Here is a 22,210-nt window from a genome sequence, read left to right on the forward strand (position 1 = left end):
GCGATACACCGAGAAACATATTTGGCGTTTAGTTTATAATTTTAAATATTATATATATAATTTCGTATCAATTATAATGTGCTTACAAAAAGCAAGAAATAAAAAGAGGTTTTTATTAGCGTAGTTTTTCTTACATAATTGCTCACGTGAAATGCTTTTGATCCCAATATTATATCTCAATTTTGATTGCTCTTTTTTGTGATGTACATTTAAATAAAGATTAATAATATGTTATATATCCTTTAAATGAAGATTAAATGCAAAAATTTATTTTAAATTATCAAACAATTTCGACTAAATAGAATAATGTGTATAAATAGCATGCATCTAACAATAAGAATCTCACTCTCTCTTTTTATTGTTAGTTACCGTACATCTGAGAACATACGAAATATTTGAAATATTTATAATCTGTATGTAAGTAATGAATCTAAGAAATAAAGGATAAAACGTGCAATACAATCTATTAACCCTTAGTATACTCCTTAGTTTTAAGCAACCTTATGTAATTCGCGTTCATAGATATCTAATTGCCATTAATTAATGCGACACCGGAACGATTCGTAAACACGTCCGTCTCCTTTCGAGATCGCCGAGCGAATGCCGAAGTAATGACGTATCAACCACCGCCGCCGCACGGCAAGCTCTCCTCCCTATTCACCGCGTGACTTTCTCCTCGCTGTACGCCGGACGCCGTTCGAATATCCTGAGTATGAAAAATACTATTGAGTATGAAAAATATTCACGGTTTATTCAATTATTCATATTTTACATGATTTTGACAAACGGGTACCGCCATAGATTTCGCGTTTTGCTTTCTGGCATCTCTAGCACACAATCCTATATTACTTGCATAGTTTTTTTAAACGTAATTAGTAATTATTCTCGTGGGGTATTTTTGATGTTTCAATTATGTCTCAATTTTCATTGTTCTTTTTAATAATTATTCTTAGTTGATAAAATATTCTATATACATATGTTCTGTACATATAAAGATACATACAAAACAATTTGCTAAATACAGCTTGTGCTAAAAGTACTAAATATCTTGTTAATTGTTATTTAATTTTTCAGTTAATAAATTAATTTAAGACACTATTATTGCAAATTATTTTGTATTTCTGAAATTCTTTAAACGTACGTATGATGCCGATGTCTGGATAAAATAACATATGAATTATTTAAAATAAAAAATATAAAATAGGTTCTAGAAATTTATTTAAATTATATAAGAAATAAGTCAGAAAGTAGTTATTTAAAATAAAAAAATTGTTTCAATTGTTATTAAGAAAATTTGCATATATGTATCTTTATGTGTACAGAACATATGTATATAGAATATTTTATTAATCCTTAAGAATAATTATTAAAAAGAACAATGAAAATTGAGACATAATGTGTGTAATTGGAATATCAAAAATATTCCATGGGAATAATTACTAATTACGTTTAAAAGAAACATGCAAGTAATATAGGATTGTGGCAGAGATGCCAGGAAGCAAAACGTGAAATCTACGGTATCCGTTTGTCAAAATCATATAAAATACGAATAATTGAATAAACCGTGAGTATTTTTCATACTCAATAGTAGGGTATTCAAACGGCGCTCGGCGTACAGCGAGGGGAAAGGTCACGCGGCGAATAGGGAGGGGGAGCTTGCAGCGCGGTGGTTGGCTACGTCATCACTTCGGCATTCGCTCAGCGATCTCAGAGGGCGATGGACATGTTTTACAAATTGCTCCGGGTGTCGCATTAATTAATGGCAATTAGATATCTACGAACGCGAATTACATAAGGTTGCCTAAAGCTAAGGAGTTAATAGGTTTTATTGCACGGTTTTTATTTCTTAGATTCATTACGCACATACATAGCTCACGGATATTTTAGATATTTTATGTATTCTTACATGTACGGTATAAAAATGAGATTCTTATTGTTAGATATTTCAAATTGTGGCTCACTTCGAATCATATAATTTTGTCATTTTTGTGTTACTCTGTATTTTTATGATACAGGAAAAGTAAACAGATAAATTATATTTAAATTACGTATCTCTAAACGTATGTGCATGCTATTATTCTATTTAGTCGAAATTGTTTCATAATTTAAAATAAATTTTTGCATTTATCTTCATTTAAAAGATGTATGACATATTGTTAATCTTTATTTAATTAAATCACAAAAAAGAGCAATAAAAATTAAAATATAATATTGAGATGTCAAAAGCACTTCATGTGAGCAATTATATAAGAAAAATCACGTTAGAAAAAAGTCTTTTTACTTCTTGTTTTTTGTCATTAATTGATACGAAGTATTTAAAAAATTTTTTAAATTATAAAATGAACGTCAAATATGTTCCTTGGTTAGGTTATCACGATATAATTATGATATCACATATTAAACGACTCGCGCCGCTAAAATAAATACATGTAAGAAATTATTTCATTAATTGGAAAACATTAAAAATGTAAAGAATATATTTTAATTCATAATATGGATTAATATTTCGGCAGTTAGACGGTTGGCGCGCGACCTTGGGACGGCACGAGGTGACACGGAATGGCACGGAATGGCGCCTCATATTTACGTTACGCGTAATTATAGCGCACTTATTCTCTTATCAAGATTCGTACAAGATAATTGTGTCGTGTGCGGTTTTTTTTTCACATTACTTTTTGAAATCTTATTGCAAAGAATGCCAAATATACTACGAAACGTTATACTTTATGAATAATTAATCATACTAAGTAACCATATTATGTGAATATTCATAAAATACAACATTTCGTATTATATCTAACATATTTTCTGTGATTATTATGTTTCAAAAAGAAATGTGAAGAAAAACGGCACATGACACGGCTACTTGTCTGTACGAACGGTATTATACGAGTTATAAAAAAGCAATGTCAGTATGAATACTCTCATGCAAATAATGCAATTCCTGCTTTTACAATTTATATAGTTTAATAATTTAATTAATTTTTTGTTTTTATGCCTTTCGTTATACAATCTGTTAAACTTTGAAACTATTCATCGATAATAAAAGAAACGTTTCTCTTTTTTATTAATCTCTAATCCATTTATTGACTCTAATCATATCTTATAGATATCATCTAAAAATAAAAGATTTAATCCTTTTATCTGCTCCAAATTTATTTCGCAATGATAACGAATTGCATATGTGTGCTTGATATTCGTTTCTAAAAGTTAACCAATTACATAATATTACGTAGTAATATAGATAATAGATATTACATTTTTCAGATTATCTTCCTTCTTACGGGTACACCTTGACGTGGTGGGAGAGCTTAATACCCAGAGGATATTTACACAAAAAGAATGGTTTTTCTCAAATAATTTCTCTAATAATTTTCGGATGTATCTGAATGATATTAAATAAATTTTTAGATACTTGAGAAAATCGTTCTCTTTGTGTAAAAATTCAATGGAAGCTAACGTATCTTCATCGTCGATTATTTGAAAATGAATGAACCAGTCGGTTCGTCGCGTCGTGCGTTTGCATCGGGAGTGCCGTTTAAGTTATCGGACTCAAGTTATAGTCTGCGCGAGATTATAGTATATTATTCGCGAGTGTTTTACGCGAATGTCCTGTGCGAGAGGATGTCAATCCTATTCTGAGAGGGGAAGGAGATCTGGGAGAGGCATCAGGCACCGGCGAAGCACTTTGCAGTAAATTTTTTACTTGTGTAAAATTAACCTTTTTTTGCTTGTTTTTAAGTCATTTTATTTGACAATGATTTAAAAATGATTATTTTTACCATTAAAAAAAATGATTTGAATAATTGTATATTCTATAAAATAATTATATGAAATGATATTATGAAAAAATAATTCTATAAAATAATTATGTATTCTTTAAAATAATTATACATTTTTGTTTTAAATTTTATACAAAAATAAATTTGTATAAAATTTAGATAAAATAATTACACATTCTCTAAAGATCTGAATAAAAATTAATTTGCATAAAATTTTAAAGTAATTTTTAAGTAATTTTCCTTTTATCTAAATTAGATAATATAAATTAGATAATATAGAATAGTATTTAAAAATTATTGCAATTTTATTAGCGAAATACATTAAAATAATTAGACATAAAAATAGGAAACTAAATTAAAGATATATTTACCTGCAAAAACGGATTACTAAATTTATTAGTAATTTGTTTCTTTTATGGATATATTTATAAAGAAAAGAGGACCGCCGATAAATTGGCGTGAGAAGAGTCTCTATAGCTCATTTTTACTAAATTATAGTTTATATTGACAATATAAGTTTAGAAGAGATTGAATTTATTAAAAGTCTCTATAATTGCTAATAATTATAGTCGACACGCTTCTGTCCTGAAGATTTAGTACAGAAACAAACCATACTACTTTCGACGATACGATTTTATCGATAATGTAAGAAAATGTCTCAAACTGAAAATAGATGTACGAGCGATTTCGATTGTATTAGTATATAGGAAAAAGGCCAATATGGCCTCCCGCCTCTGTCAGGTTTCTCTCTGGAGATATTAAACATTTATACTATGCTTTTTTAGCAATTAACATTTACTAATCTTTTAGCTAAAATACCAGCAATTGAAAAAATATGTTATAAATTATGTTTTTCTTTAGCTACTATAGTTTTCTAAAAAAAATTTTATAATTGTTTAAATCAAGCCTATAACGGTAACAATATCTTATCGACAGTCGAGAGAGGCATTAGATCGACTGTTGCATTCAAATAATAATTAATGTGGATTCGATAGTTGATATGATATATAATGCCTGCGCTCCTTAATTATCCATTGTGTTCCAGTTTTGAAACACTGATTAAATTTTAAATTTTTTAACATTACCTTGAATGAATAATAAACACAAAAATGGTCACGTTGTAAAGTATATATGTTTCTACAAACATTTTTCATTATAATTTAAAGATATAATTTCTTAAACTAACAATTTTAGAATAATATTCGTAGACGGATTAAGGGCGAATGTTTTTCAAATGGCATTTATTAGTTACCAGCAGAAAAATTGATCGATATAAATTATTTTTTGATCTATAATATAAAATATTATTTAATTCTTCTAATTGCATACAACTGAATTTTGTGACTTTAAATGTATTTAATCATTTTTAGAATTGATCCGACTTGTTTCGTCAAATCGTTGACTGGGGTCGCGATTAAAAAATTATGTAAGTCATGCAATAACGTTAGTTGTTCATTTGCGAGAACTCACGACCCTCACGACAAATCGCTATCGTTAGTTCACTATTGTGATATTCGTGGCGCATAAATTAGAGGGATTGCACTCGTTGCACTTGCACATGAGTCAGCTATTGAACCGTATTTCTGTCAACGGACGCTCATCAACGTTCGGTTGTTTTGTACGAAGATTTCACACATCATCGCAAAAAATGGTTATTGCTGTAAGTAGTCTTTATTGTACTCATTTTAGCAATGGTTCATCAATTATCTTTCCTAATTGTACTTTAAAAGCCTTCTTATAATCTATCATAATTGGGTGCTTTCTAGCAAGGATACAATTAGACAGATGTAAATCATTACATCCTGAAACGATTCTGTGTACTGGAAAGCACTCATTGTAATCTATCATATCCTCAAGATATGAGAGTCAACAATATAAATCCAGTTGTAAATCATTTATTACAATTAATAAAACCTACAGAAAGTGATCGATTCTAGACACTACAATGACAATGTTTGGATAGTTTTTAATTAAAAAAAAAATAAATTATTAAAGCAATTTATGCTAAAGCAAACAATGTATAATTGCAATTAACATTTATGTGATGTGTATATTTATTTTTTAAATAATTGCTAATCGCTGGTCAAGTTTGTTATATTTAATCGATTAGGTATCTTATCAAATATCATATTGTATCTAATGAATATTTATAATTTTCTAAAATTAAAAACTAATCATCAATTATCAATGATTTTCAAGGTTGGAGATAAATTACCCAGCGTGGATCTTTTTGAGAACACGCCAACAGACAGTGTGAACTTAGCAGAAACTGCAGCTCAGAAGAAAATCATAGTGTTTGGTGTACCAGGTGCATTTACTCCTGGTTGCTCAAAAGTAAAGAAAAAAACTTATTCTTTTCCAATTCAAATAATTGTTTAAATTTTTAATATATCCAACAGTTTTGTCTTAAAATTAGAAACTTTTCATTTTACATATAGTTTTGAAAGTAATTTTAATTTTTCGTATTATTGCTATCTTTCATTTGTAATGAATTTTGAATTTTTCATTTATAAAGTAGAGAAGAGTTCTTCTGTGCTGGTATATCTTCAAAAGTATATCTTCAAAAGCTTCAATCACAACAGCAAGCAATATCATTTTGCAGTGACTGTTTAAACATGGCTGCTTATTGAAAACACAAACAATGACTTTCAAATGTTTAATACATATTGTTCAGAAACATGAATATTATCACTGACAGAAATAGCTCTGTGAACGATAAAGCTTTACCCTAACAAAAAATTAATTTATCTTAAACTTTAGTTTAGTAAATTCTTATACAATTTTATATATACATATATTTAGCAACAGAATAATAAGTTTTTATTTGATATAGAATTATATTATAAATATATTAGGTGTAGTAAAACGAAATCCATTATTTTTGCATGAAATCGAATGGAAAAATAATGGATTTCTTTTTACTACACCTAATAATTAATTTAGTTATCAATATTGATTTTCAGACTCATTTGCCTGGTTACATTGTAAAGGCGGATGAATTGAAATCTAAAGGAATTTCCGAGATATTTTGTATCAGTGTTAATGATCCATTTGTTATGGCAGCCTGGGGAAAAGAACAGGGTGCAACAGGAAAAGTAAATGTTCATTTAATTATTAAATTTAAAAAATTAAATCTTTTATATCATGATTGTTATATAAATTTAAATTTATTTTGTCTATTATAATTATTTTCTTAAAAAGTCATTTCTATTCTTAGGTACGAATGCTAGCTGACCCTAAAGCAGAGTTTACAGATGCCCTGGATCTTGCTGTGGATTTGTCAGTCTTAGGAGGCAAACGCAGCAAACGTTATTCTATGGTGGTTGAAAATGGAATTATAAAGGACATCAATATTGAACCAGATAACACTGGTCTATCTTGCTCCCTAGCGGATCATATTAAAATTTAAAACAGTTTAAAGCATTATTTTAATCATCAACTTTAGAATATATAAACAGAGCTTTTTACAAGAGGAAACTGAGATTTGCATTAAGGAGAAAACTGCGAGTACTTCGGCTATTTCAGCAACGTTCTTCTCATAAACATAGAAATCTATGTTTTTGCAACACATTGACATAAAAAGAGTGCTTTCTATTTAATGTCTCAAATCGATACAAACATTCTATCTTTCTTGACATTTTCTAGTGAGTAACAAAGATAGAACAACATGATCGATTTGTATCAAATGGAAAACATTCCAGTTGAGACCTGAATGATTCAGAATCAAATCAACTGAGCCGATATGATATGTCTGTAATTTTTTCCTTTTTGCTAATTGTAAGTGTTTTCCATTTGGTGACACAAGTTAACTATCGTTCTGTCTTTATTATTCATGGAATTGGGAAAAAAATAGAACATTTGGATCGACTTGTATCATTAAATAGAAAGCATCCCTTATATACGCTTTTGCCTTAATTGATACTATACTGTGCTTGTATATATATTCTAAAGCTGTTGATTTTAATTTTCCGTTTCCATATTATGTTTCTCAACGTATGTACTATTAACGTGTAGCACTTTATTCCTTGAATTTAGCGATTTTGTTTTTAAAATGAAGAAACTCTTGTGATATGTTGCTTTTAGTTGTTTAAATCTTTGTACGTTAAATAGAAATATTATTTAAAAAAAGTGAAATTAATGTTTTTTGTGGATCGTGATATGTATGATATGGAAATAAAAATAATTCTTTAAATGATATTTCAAAGCACATTTGAACGATCCTCCTAAATCTTTGAATATGTTTTAAGAATTCCGATTGATTCCTTGCTATGAAAAATCAGATATATTTTATCAGATACTCATACTAATGTATCTTGTATAAGTTTATATACAAATAAAAGTTCAATTTTTGAATAATCTGATGGGCAGGCTAATGTAACAAATTAATGGATGTCAGATTGCGTTCAGCAAAACGTTCATTTTACAACTGTTGGAAGTTTTCTTCGCGCTGATTAAATTATTTTTTTTAGAGGAATGAATCTATCTCTGCAGACAATCATAAAACTGTTGCAAAACTTCATGTTTGATTGCAACGGAGAACATACATCCACACATTTTATATGAGAAACTTCAGAAGCTTATTTTATGATTTTTCAATTATCTGCATGATGTTGATAAGCGGAACTATCATTACAGTTTAACTAGAACTAGATTATGAGGTGGCTTTTTCAGACATTTTCAAATTTTTTTTAAACTTGAAATCCCTTCTGCTATGGGCTTAGAAATTGCTTGATTGAGAAAATGTTGCAACTGAATATTGAATTAAAAAATTAAATTACCAAATCCTTTATAATAAAAACAAAAATATTGTACCTTAGTGTATAATAATTTCTGAAATAATATGTACATTTCTTTCAGCTGTCAAAAATCGACGTTATAACAGTTTTTGATAGATTTTTAGAAATTAAATTTATACTTCTATGTAACATCGGACAGATCTCAGTTTGCGGCATATTTTACAGGTTTCAGGATTATGAAATCATTTTTAAGAAAAAAATTTTAATATATATAATTAAATTTTAATATATAATATATAAATATATATAAAACTGTACGTAACAATTAATAGATTGCATATCATTTCTTATGATTAACCAACCTCGAAAAAGCCAAGTTTCTAATTTTTTATACAATATTGTACTATTACTTTCAATAGAAAATTATAAATCGAATACATATTTACAATATAATACAATTTATTAATTATTGGTTATATTTTCTAAACGTAAGACAAATTTCTTAGAATATTCTTTGAATTTTTCTTTGAAGTGTCTTTAGCAAGAAGCTGGACACAAAATGTTTTTCTAATATATATTTGGTTATATCATAGAATTCTTAAGGCCCTTTTACAATAGAATATTGATAAAACATATTAACTTATCAATTGATTGGAAGCTATTCAGTAAGTTTCTTAACTTGTTTCGTTAATATTTTATTATCAATAATAGGTTCTTTCGATTTTTAACTTTTTGAGCATTTATTTTACTAGTTTGAATTGCATGTATTTCACTTAATTTTAACTTTGGATCTTCATTATTTTTTTTAACAGAGAATCTATTTTAGATATCATAGTTTTTTTTGAATTCATGTCTGATTTATTAAGATTAATACCATTATCCAATTCATCTTGATTTTTATTCATATTTAATTCTGTCTATAATTGCTTGATAGAAACTGAATTTTGAATAATGGGCATTGACAAGCATATGTGTATTTCTTTTTTATTATTCGTCGAAATAAATTTTTTTCTTATATATGTTTAAATACATTTTTTATAAAATACTCTTAGAAAATACTTCTTTAGATGCAATCAGAAGCACGAGAAGGGATAACATGAGGGGAGCGGTTCACTTGCATACTGTAATGGACTTCGCACCATAAAAGGAACAGAGAATAAAAATTTCAACTTATCAGAAACTGTGTACCTATTGTAACTATTACCTATACCTGTGTAACTATTCCACTATGATTTTTGATAGATTGAAGTTCTTATTCTCTGTTCTCTGTTCTCTGTTTCTTTTATTGTGCGGAACCTCTAACAATTTCACAGCGACTTCTACGTAGGGTTTTTTTTTTTTTTAAGCACTGATTAGCTTGTGCGCAATTGACTCATGTGCAATTGCTATACACTCTAAAACCCATTCTACAATGGACAGTAGCAGTAATGGATTAAAGAGTAGGTGTAGAAATCGACTAATTATAATTGATTATTCTTCGCACATTCGATCATTGGTTGATTTCTACGCCTATTCCTTAATCTATTACTGCTACTGCCCATTGTAGAATGGACTTAACAGGAGACCAGAGGCCTTATTCTTGAAAATTATTGCAAAAAAAACTAAAGAGGAAATACTATAATATATGTAGCGCATACTATAGTATTTCTTTAGTTTTTCTTATGCAACACTTTTCAAGAATAGGTGCCCAGTTCTTTTTTGGTTGAACTTTTACACCAGTTCATTTTTCTTCCTTTTCTCTTCAGAAGAAAAAGAAATTGATCAAATCAAATTGGCAGTCGCAACAAACTTGCGATTAGCTTGCAACTAAAGCCGGTTCTACATTAGTTGCAAGCCGATCGCAAGTTTGTTGCGACAGCCAATCTGAAGCTTGCATTTTGGAATCAATGCTTCATATTGGCTTGCAACTAATGTAGAATCGGCTTAAGACACATATGTCAACAAAACCATCGTGTATGAGGTTATATAATATTTGAAAGATTATAAAATCGCGTGACTGTTTACAAAATATCAACATGAGATGCTGTGTGCCTGGGTGTGGACAGAGAAGTAAAAAGGGTATTTCATTTCATAGGTAAGAATTCTTATATTAAATATATTAATTCCTGCATGTTAACGATGTAGGATATGAAATGTTATTAAAGTTATTTTATTGAATGTACTAATAAAATTGAAATGATATTTTTGTTTATACCATTTGTTTATACCATTCATGTCTATAGATTTCCCTTGAGAGACCAAAATCGATCTCAATTGTGGATTGATCAAATACATGCGTACTTGGAAAAACATAACTGTGAACATGAAAGATTAAAAAAGAATACAAAATCTGTTTTGTGTTCAAATCATTTCCTTAACAGTGACTATGTTATTACAGTAAGCTGCCGTATATTAAAAGATTCAGCATATCCTTCAGTCTTTTCAGTAAGTTGTATAAAATAGCAATGTGATAACATGAGTAGGCACATAAACCTTGATTTCATTTGAAAAAAAAGTAACTTGAAATCTAATAATTCATGGACAGATACAGGGTAGTATAAATGTTAGTTTCAGTTTTAAAACCATTTTCACACAACTTGCAAGATATTAAAGTAGCATTTTTATGTATTACAGTGTGATCCTCGAAAAAAAAAAATATATAAATTAAGGTCTAAAACACTTGCATCTCGATTGCGCTACATTCTTCCAAAAATGGAGATTGTTGAACTGGAATGTACAAAAGTAATGGTCACAGAACGCAACAAAGAAAATAGAGACATAAGTTGAATACAGAATGAAAAATATGCACATTGCAGAATTTTTTACATTACAGATATCTTATCTCATGGTGCAAATTTCTTAAAACAAATACAAATTTTAAAAATACTAAAAAAAAAAATTACAATTTTTAATATAATTATAATGAAATAATAATTTGCATTATTATGAAGTAATTATATTAAAAATTGTATATTTTTTTGTATTTTAAAATGTGAAATTAAATTATTAATTTCAAAAAAATACAAACTTATTAATTTTATTATTAATTATTATTAATTATTTTATTAATAATAATAAATATAATTTTATAAAAAAGAGTTTACTTCGTAACATCATTCATACTTGTTAATAATTATTAGTTTGCTCTTTGTAGAATATCTCATATATTCAAGATTCTGTACTTGAAGAAGTGATTAAAGAAGCAAGAATAGAAGAGTCAATGATAAAAAAGAGTACAGTCGAGGAACCAATCGTCGAAATCACATTAGAATCGTTCCTCGAAAATTTAAACAAGGTAAAATCATTTTATGGTTTATAATTTTCCTGCAAATTTTATTGATTTAGTATTTCAATATATTTGAACGAATGTTCGGTCAGCGTTACAAATAACTTGAAAATCAAATTTGTTGAAAAATCGTTTCAATAATTAGTTAATGAATTTTATTAAAAAATATACATTTTCTATTTATTCAATTAACATTAATTTTGGCTCCCGAATGCTCTTTATAATCTTGATAACAAATAACAATTGAAGGAAGAAAATTCAAAATTAAAAATAGCAGCTTTAAATTTCAAAATGTGATTTTATATTTTCAATTTGTCTAATAAATATTAATATACAATTTTAATTATTGTCAACTTTTTATGTATTTATTTCGTGATTTTACTATTTCTTGTAACTATTGAAATTATGAAGATGTATTTCCGTTTTGTAGAATAAATTCACCGGATGTTTATCATTAATAGAAGAAGTCCTAAAGTTACAGGAAAAGATAGCTGTTCTGGAAAAACTGTTATTTGAGCTGAAATCTTGCAATAGAAGTGTCATTTGCGAAAACGATCACTGTTATGCAAGCACTCCACGAAGCTTGCAACGAAAGTTACATTTTTCGCAAGCTAAGGTAATTATGATGAAAGAACAAAAACGTAATATAATAAAGAAATTTCGTCGATCGACGATGAAAGTGTTGCAGTTACAAAATTTGATGAAGTCTATGGAGAAAAAAGATCGCTAGATCTACGAAAGCATAGTTCGTGTGATCATATTTGATGAATAAGATATGATTAATAAGAAGTCAAAACCCACTTAAAGTACTTCCTACAAAATGTCACAAGATCTTGAGTTATATTTTAATGTAATCTACATGTAATCCGAGCTACAGGACAATGTGTTAGGTAGGTGTGTTAATCCTACATCTCGCCACCTATCTTTCAGTTTATAAACGCCTGCTAGTGAGGCACCAAGTAAGACCGGAATCAGATTATGTATTGAGAAGATTGAGAATAAAGATTAAAGATTGAAATTTCATCAATGAGGACAAAGAAATTTTGGGTCCTTTTGTTCTGCTTGGTCAAACTTGAATCTTTCAATCTTCAATCTCATTCTTCAATACGTAATCTGATTCAGACTTAAAGGCTTCAAATGGCAATGTGACTGCTATGAAGCAAACAATTTTCTTTGCAATTCGGAATTCTATTACTCAGTATTGAAACGTCGTAGTGCGATATCTTAACATATGCTTTGTTTCGTGCTTATGCCATTGATGACGGAATCTTTTAACTCTACTGATACCTCTACCAACGAAAAAATGGAATGCTCAGCCTTTGAATTTGAATGCTCTGCCTTCAAATATTAATCGAAGAACAAGACGAAGAATCGATGAAGTTAAAATCGGAAATGCCTCCAAATTATTTTAAGTTATCCCAATTTGCCGAAAATGCAGTTGCAGATTACGTCGTGCGAATGGTGATTAAAAAAAAGAATTCATTGCATATCTTGTTGCTCTGTTCTCTGTAATGACAACTCCAATGACAATAGGTTTAAGTTAATTCTTCAAAAATCGAATGGCGGTCTTATATTTCCTTTTCCCGATGTTATATCGATTTGCAGTTTGACTGAAAAGATGTTTCGAAGAGCTATCCATGAGTTCCTATGGACACACCAGGATTTAATCACATCATAGCAAATGCAGTATTTGCCAATTTAGCCATGAAAAATTTGTTTTCATAATTACATAATCACATGTTTGATATGTCAAAAGAAGAAAATCGTATACAATCTAACAAGTAATATCTTTGTGTTATATTAGGATAAAAATGTTCCATGAAGGAAAAAATTACGGAACGCTGACAAACATCGGAAAACGAAAGAAACTATCGCGACTTGTCATTTTCTTAAATGTATAAATAAGCGTATAAATAAACACATATATTTACCGAACATACATATTTTTTTCACATTTTGTAGTATTTAAAATTAATAGCGTTTTCCACTGGGGAAACTAGTGCAGCACTAGTGCCATGCTAGGTTTAGATAAAAACTGCACTAGTGCAGTAATAATGCAGGTTTAGTGTGTGTGTGTGTGTGTGTGTGTGTGTGTGTGTGTGTGTGTGTGTGTGTGTGTGCGGTTCAATGGAACGTATCATTAGCATCCCTAAAAATATATATATATAACTATGTTCAAATTACTTATTTTACAATATTCTGATTCATTTATTTATTTAAAACATTTTTTTAAATTAAATTTTTACATTTCAAGAGTTTTAAACGTCAAAATGTCATTGCATAGCTATTATTAGAATCATTTGAAATGCTAAATGAAATGCTAAACAATGTCATTGTTATAACATTAATTATATATAATGTAATATCATAATATAATATCATACTTTAGCACAAACCTCAATTTTAACTTGCACTAGTCTCCATTGATTTCGAAGACAGTGGAGCAAAAGTTGAACTCAGTGCAAGTTTTTTGCACCAGTTTTATCAAACATGGAACATTAAATACTAGAAATTGATTCTAGTGGTTAATTGTGGATTTTGAAAGGTGAAAAGTGAGCAAAGGTTTTACTAAGTATTCATCAATTAAATTATGAATACTCTAATGAATTTGCTCACTTTTGTCATTTTCACCTCATTTGAAAACATTTCTGATAGGTTGAAATTCTTATTTTCTGTTTCTTTTATTGTGCGGAGCCCCTAACATTAATTGGTTGCATCTATGATGGTCGCATTCTCTATTTCGCAATCCTTTTTCGCATCGTGTGATTTTATCCTTAGTAAATCATATACACTATCTATTTTTAATGACTTTACATCAGACCAATCAACATGGCACATGACGGTTAGCTAGCCAATCCCGCTCAATCGTGAATTAGCGGTCGCGATTGTGCGAACTGTGCTTTTCTGATCTGTCAAATCATGTGTCTCACTATCACCATTGCTACATAGTTTATGGCGAAGAGAGAGAGAAAGGATTCGCGGCGGCACTTGGGTTTGCGTTGCACTTGTATGATCTTTTACGCTTGATTCCTGATCAGGAGATTCGAATCTGCCCTCACAGCCGTAAGTATAAAGTGCGATTATTATTACATTGATAGTTGATTCCCAAGCGACGGTTCAGGATCGTCAAAATCATGATCGCAGCGCGTTGACATACCGAAGGATCGAGAGAATTCCAGGCCAATGTCAATCTGCATTGGCTGTGCGCGTGCCAAAATGTCCCAAGCGGCTGATCGCGCGCCAGCGAAGATCGATGATGGTTGTGTATCATGTACCGTCTCCCAAACGGTACAATGACGATGCGCATCCAAAGACGATACATCCGCTCTTCCTCTTCAATATCCCCGCCCCAACGATCGTGTCGTCGATTAACTCCTAACCCTCATGCGGAATCCATTGTCAGATGAATATTGCGGCGACCAACGACATCGATGATGGCAACGCGATCATTGTCCGCCTCTTTTTTTTTCCTCTTTTCTTTCGAAATGGTTTCCTCCACAAAACGGGTTTCGTTTGAAGCCTCGTCATTTTCGCTGCTTCGTATTTTTATTCACACTCGTATGACGAATCAGTGTATCTATATATGTGTACATCTATGAGTGCGCGCATATTTGAAGATATTTTTAAACGAGAAAGAGAGAGCGAAATTATCTTCCTTTTTTTGCTTAAACATGTCTCGAGTATTGTTCATATATTTCATGTAAATAATTCTTAGATTACTGTGAGTAAATAAATACAAATCTTTTTTTGCTAAGATAATAAAGTATTAATGACACACATGACACGCAATTATAGAAACTATTTTTAACATTCTTAAATAACGGAAACATACTGATTAAGAAGTAAAATGTCATAATTTTAATTCATTTTTGAGAAGAGAATTAAAAGTAATATTAAAGCAATATTCTTGAAAAATTTGTATGTTTCCGAAATATATAGATTGGTTACATTCTGTTTTACGCTTACTATACTGTAAACATCCTTGTTTAATATTTGATAGACAACACGAATAAACTAATACTTATAGCACATATGAGCATGAAAATAGCACACACTTATAATATTTTTAAAGTATTTTCAAAAAAACATATGTTTCAGAAATTTCTAATATGCGTCTTTCTTTCATGCTTCTTTTGATACTATGTATTGTTTGAAAATTATAAAGCTGTAACTTCAAAATTATTTATATAAAAATTTTAAAATTATTTGTACATAATATAATTTTTTTCTGAAAGCAAAAATTTCATTTATCAGTTATAATTAAAATAAAATGTTAAGTAACAATTTAAAACAGTACACATAAAAACATAGTTTTGAGCCATATCAATGATAAAATAATAAATGATAACTTAAAAATATAGTTATAATGTTTTAAAAATATAGTTATAATGTCATGATATGATGAAATTTTCCAAAATTTGTCAATTTTGATCCTCCGATATATAAAAATATGTTTTGTTTGACAATAAAATTTAATATATTAGATTATTGTAAATTTGCAGATTATATATTGAAGATTATATTATTTTGTGAATTATATATATTAATTTGTGAATTTTATTATAACTTCCTTGCGCTATTTTTTAAGTTTATTCAAGAAAAACTTTTATATAACTAAAATATAATATTAAAATATAATATATGAAATATAATAATATAAAATATGTATAATTTTTATTTGTATTTTCAGATGTCAACTGGACCTACACATAAACATCGTTACAAAAACGTAGGATTAGATTCACAAGAGCTGCGAAGACGCAGAGAGGAAGAGGGAGTTCAATTAAGAAAACAGAAACGTGAGCAGCAATTATCAAAACGTCGCAATGTTCCAAACATTGTTGCAGATGAAGATAATGTTACATCTACAGATGAATATTCACTTCCTATTGGTACAGCACAATCGGTAATAAAATTATATTTTTTATTGTTTTTATGTATAATTTGTTTCATAATAATTTTTCTTTTTACACAACAAAATTTATATTTTAATAGTCTCCTGGTATTATAACATCTGAAATGGTAGATGCATTATATAGTCCTAACATACAAGATCAATTGGCAGCAACGCAGAAATTTAGAAAATTATTATCAAGAGAGCCAAATCCCCCTATAGATGAGGTGATACAAACAGGAATCGTACCACAATTTGTTGAATTTCTTAAAAATAATACAAATTGCACTCTGCAGGTTGGTATATAGAAATATGACAGTATAAAAATTCTCTTTTGTTGTGTATTAAAGATACATATAAATAATAATATTAATTGTTAGTTTGAAGCAGCATGGGCTCTGACAAATATAGCAAGTGGTACATCTCAACAAACACGTATTGTGATAGATGCAGGAGCTGTTCCTACTTTCATATCTTTACTTGGTTCTGAATATGAAGATGTGCAAGAACAAGCTGTTTGGGCATTGGGTAATATTGCAGGCGATAGTCCCGAATGCAGAGATCATGTCTTAGCCAATGGTATTCTCACACCACTTCTGCAGTATGTTTCTTTACATTTTTTATGTGAATTATTATAGTTTATCATTATTATAAGAAAAATAAAAGATTCTTATATACATGTCGCACATATTCTTATATAATATTCTTATATACATACAATAATATAAAACTAATATTGCACTATTTATATAGACTGCTATCAAAAGCAACACGACTTTCTATGACCCGCAATGCGGTATGGGCATTATCAAATCTCTGTCGAGGAAAAAATCCAGCACCAGCTTTTGCAAAGGTTGCACCATGTTTACCAGTGTTGGCACATCTTCTCAATCATACTGACTATGATGTACTCGCTGATGCTTGTTGGGCTCTTTCTTATTTGAGCGATGGCCCAAATGATAAAATACAAGCTGTTATTGATGCTGGTGTTTGCAGACGTCTTGTAGAACTTCTCATGTATGTTTAAGTTTATATTTATTATGCATAAAATTAATTTTATGTGGAATATTATATAATAATATTGATGAAAATTTTTCAGGCATGAACAAAATAATGTAACAAGTGCGGCTCTTCGTGCCGTAGGAAATATAGTTACTGGAGATGATGTGCAAACGCAAGTTGTATTAAATTGCTCGGCATTACATTGTCTATTACATCTCTTAAGTTCGCCACGGGAAAGTGTTCGTAAAGAGGCTTGTTGGACAGTCTCTAATATCACTGCCGGTAATCCTCAACAAATACAAGTATGTTTCAATCTTCTAAACATAATAGAATATAACTTTGTTTATGTATTTCGTATATCAATAATTAATATACAACATTGATTTCTATTTTTTAGGCGGTGATTGATGGTAATATTTTTCCGGTTTTAATTGAGATTTTGAGTAAAGCTGAATTTAAAACACGTAAAGAAGCTGCATGGGCAATTACAAATGCTACTAGTGGTGGAACAGCCGAACAAATTCGATACCTCGCAGTGCAAGGATGTATTCCGCCGCTTTGCGATTTGCTTACTGTTATGGATGTCAAAATTGTTCAGGTCGCTCTGAATGGTATAGAAAATATTCTACGCTTGGGAGAACAAGATGCAACTATGCATAATGGTCTCAATCCTTATGCAGTTCTTATCGAAGAATGTTATGGTAAAATATCAATTTGATACAGGTTTTCTATGAAAGATGTGTCATCGTCAATAAATATTAATTTGTTAAATCAATTTTTTTTTAAATAATTTCAGGCCTAGATAAGATAGAATTCTTGCAATCGCACCAAAATATGGATATTTATCAAAAGGCCTTTGATATTATCGAACGATTCTTTGGGTCTGAGGAAGAAGACACCCGACTTGTACCTTCAATCGATTCACAAGGACAAGAATATCAGTTCACCGCACCAGATTCTTCCCAATTACCAGTGCAAGGCTTTGAATTCTAATCATCTGTCTTTAAATTTCTGAATATAACTCTGTTTCGTTAAACGTTATTCGTTCCACAGGGATTTATAATATTCTAAAAATTAGTAGGGGAGATCACACGCCGAGCTATCTGTTTATGGGAGGTAGGTGTCCACAGTACTGCTATCTCAGGTGTTAAGCAGTAGATATCTATTAATTTAAAAAGTAGCTGAAAAAGAAATAACAGAAATTACTCACATGCTTTTTCAATTATTCGTTAGAATGATAGACATCTGTCTCTAACATCTGATCCGAGATAATACTGTGGTCTCCCCTACATCAATAGGAAATTTGATTTTACATATTCATTCACTGAGCTTGAGTGTATAATTGTGTTAGAAGTACAAAATAATTGAAATAACTGATCTATTCTTCTTTTATTCAAATTAAAAGCAGTAAAAACTCTTCATACACTTTCAATTGATTTTTTCTTTCTTTTTATTATTTAAGATGAACCATAACTCTATGTTAATCTGAAATGTTGATCTGAAATTGTTTTCAAATCTACATCAAATTACGACAATGTCTGTGTTTAGAGCCTTGAAACAATTTGTGTAAGAACACTTACAGACTCATACCTGCATGTATTTAGTATGGGACGTTTAGTTTTTGAAACAAACGTCTTAGTGCTTAAGTAGAAGTGGAGACAGTGATCAGAACAATTTGTCGAGGCAAACTCACACCTCGTCCGACATGTGACTGACGCAGCATTACGAAAAAAAAACTTGCACTACCCTGCAAGACACTAACTGAATGACTGAAGTACGCGACTACGTAGCCAACACGGACAACATTACGCAACGCGGTACTCACCTCCTTACTATACTAGATAGAAACATGACCAATTAAACTTTTTTACTGTAAATACGTATCTCGTAATTTTAAGGCTATTCTATACAGAGTGCCCTCAAGAAGCGAAGCAATAGTTTTATTTGGCCATCAATGCAACAGTTTGCGAGAATTTAGATATTTGTAATTTGTGATAGATATGATTTGTACTGAGATACGTGCAAAATATGCTTTGGTTTTCTTATGTTAAATAATCGTGCGGAATGCCGACTCCAATTATTATATACTTATACTTTTGTTAATCTAGTGTCATACAATCAATTATTAGTTCTTAATTATAAATATTTGCAAATGTATTAAATAAAGATTTTTTATCTTATGTTTTTCATAATTGAATTTTTAAATTATCGCAGAATCAATATTTTTCAACCCTTTATTTGCCTACGATGAAAATGAATATTAAAATTGTACAGCACATAAGATTTTGGACATTCTGTATGAAAAGTCTATGACTGTATATATGAAATGTATTTATTATTTAGGTTTGACGATACCACTATATTACACAAACTCTATATATACTATCTACTTTTAGTTACCGATTTGTGAATTATTACGACGGAGAACGACTGTACTACAGCTCATTAGTTGAAACTTTGCTAACTTATTACTTTAGCAAAGTATGTAGCTATGGGTGCTTGTTGCCAATTTATAATATATTTACTGAATAATATTACATAAATATAGAAAACTGAATTTGTTGAGTTGATTATGCGCTATGCACGTTATTTTTATATAAAATTTTAGAATGAATTATTTTTTATTATATATATATATATATATATACATATATATGTTAGTGTGCCTTCCAACAAGCGATACGATGCGATACAATGATCATGTCATTTTTGTTTAACATTGGTAACAACAAGGATGTAATATCCCATTGTGTCATTTGTGTCGTTTGTTGGAAGGCACACAAAATATATATGATCACTATCAATCCTGAAAACTGATGGATTGGTCTAAATCAGTGTTTTTTAAGTGGTATAATCAACAATCTTTAAATAAATTATAAATATTAAAATTTTTACCAAAAAATGTATTCTATAATTATTTTAATTAAAATAGATTTGGTTTAATCAATATTAATAAAACAAATATTACTATTATTTTTATTTCATACGTAAAGAGCATGAACATGTATTTATAAATTTATTATGAATTTTTTCTGCTGAAAGTATTCATTATTGATTGAATTAAAGATTGAAAAGCACTTATCTAAATCATGAATATATTTTTCCCAACGATCTGTAATACAATGTTAGAAAATTTATTAAAATAGAAATAAAGCTGTATAATAGATATTGTGTATTAAAGCTTTAGTTATCTTAAGTTTTTCAGTTGCTTTTAGAAAATATTGAATTGTAATTTGATATTCTTAAAATGAATATATTTTAAAAAGCATTGAATGCATATCAGAAAATTAACAAATTTTTATTTAAATCATAAAAAGTTAATGAAAATCATGTAAAATATGAAATAAAATTTGTTTATTTGATATATATGTTTAATATTATTTTAATATTTAATTTGAGTAACAAAAGTTAGGTGAATGAATTTTTTTTTAATATGAACCGTTTATTATATGCAAGTCAAAATGTTACAAAAATAAATTATTTGCGTATATTTGTAAATGTAACTTGTCAATAATATTTTGCAATTTTATTATATGTAAATATTACTTGTATTATTAAACATATTAAAACTACAGTGTCTACTAGGTCTTGTAAATTGGCAATGAGCAGGATACGATACTTGACATTATTTCAATTGTTGTATGGACTGCCGACTGACACATTAATACAAAATCGAATATCACACATACACAAAATAATCCTAATTATTGTATTTTATTTTGAAGCTAATAAATATGTCATTCGGAAATATGCGTGAAATCGCTACGTACAGTGTCATTATATTTTTCGAAAATAGAAATATGAAATTGTGATTAGAAAAACTCGCTAAAAATAAAATTTATTTCGTGTAATATTGGCATAACAAAATAAAGTTAAATTAACAGAGCTATAGATCTTATATTTTTAGTTTGTACCAAAAAGTAATTTTATCATAATTATCATAATGTATATGTTAGTTATAATGCTAAATTCATTATATACAATACAAAAAAACTATAAAAAATATTTTTAATATTAGAATCTTTTTCAGTTTTAATAGTTTTGAATTAATAAACTGCAGCAATAGCTTACAAATCTCAAAAATATATAACATGTTTAGCATTACATTCATCATGTACATCAATATATATTTTATATTATACTACTAAAAGTAACACCAAACTATATGCGATTCGTAATTCGTAATAAATTTACAGAAACTAATCATTTATCAATATGGATTCTCCATAATGCTCGCGATTTGTGATTTATTATTTATTTATATCCAGCTGATATAGATAGAAAACTTTATTCAGCAAGATGAGAAGATATAAATTTCTCGCGGTCACAAAATCATTCCAAATATTTCTAGAAAGTGTTTTAGAATTTGATATTTACAAAGAGCTCAATCAACTGAGATTAAACAGAATGTTAGTAGTTTTATTTTTTTTATATAATGATAATGACTTGATGTTTAAGACATCATGCCTCCTGATAATAGTTCTCTTTTTAAATATGAATAGAAACGCAGCTCATATATAATTGTACTTCA

At 29.0% G+C, this 22,210-nt stretch overlaps 3 protein-coding genes across 3 annotated transcripts; all 3 read left to right on the forward strand.

Annotated features, from left to right (window-relative positions):
* Positions 1-5,340: 5,340 nt before the first annotated feature.
* LOC105627772 (peroxiredoxin-5, mitochondrial) lies at positions 5,341-7,191 on the forward strand. The gene is made up of 4 exons (XM_012209051.1): positions 5,341-5,442; positions 5,982-6,116; positions 6,746-6,877; positions 7,000-7,191. The coding sequence occupies exons 1-4, from the start codon at positions 5,341-5,343 to the stop codon at positions 7,189-7,191; spliced, it is 561 nt and encodes a 186-aa protein (XP_012064441.1).
* A 3,342-nt stretch (positions 7,192-10,533) lies between these two features.
* LOC105627773 lies at positions 10,534-12,513 on the forward strand. Its single transcript, XM_012209052.1, has 5 exons — positions 10,534-10,592; positions 10,741-10,942; positions 11,132-11,239; positions 11,652-11,792; positions 12,214-12,513. The coding sequence occupies exons 1-5, from the start codon at positions 10,534-10,536 to the stop codon at positions 12,511-12,513; spliced, it is 810 nt and encodes a 269-aa protein (XP_012064442.1).
* A 2,673-nt stretch (positions 12,514-15,186) lies between these two features.
* Positions 15,187-18,672, forward strand: LOC105627774 (importin subunit alpha-7). Its single transcript, XM_012209054.1, has 8 exons — positions 15,187-15,234; positions 16,474-16,689; positions 16,779-16,973; positions 17,058-17,278; positions 17,431-17,694; positions 17,777-17,981; positions 18,077-18,380; positions 18,476-18,672. The coding sequence occupies exons 1-8, from the start codon at positions 15,187-15,189 to the stop codon at positions 18,670-18,672; spliced, it is 1,650 nt and encodes a 549-aa protein (XP_012064444.1).
* Positions 18,673-22,210: the final 3,538 nt, after the last annotated feature.

This window comes from Atta cephalotes (assembly GCF_000143395.1).
Source record: "Atta cephalotes unplaced genomic scaffold scaffold00010, whole genome shotgun sequence".
Classification (NCBI taxonomy): Eukaryota; Metazoa; Arthropoda; class Insecta; order Hymenoptera; family Formicidae; genus Atta; species Atta cephalotes.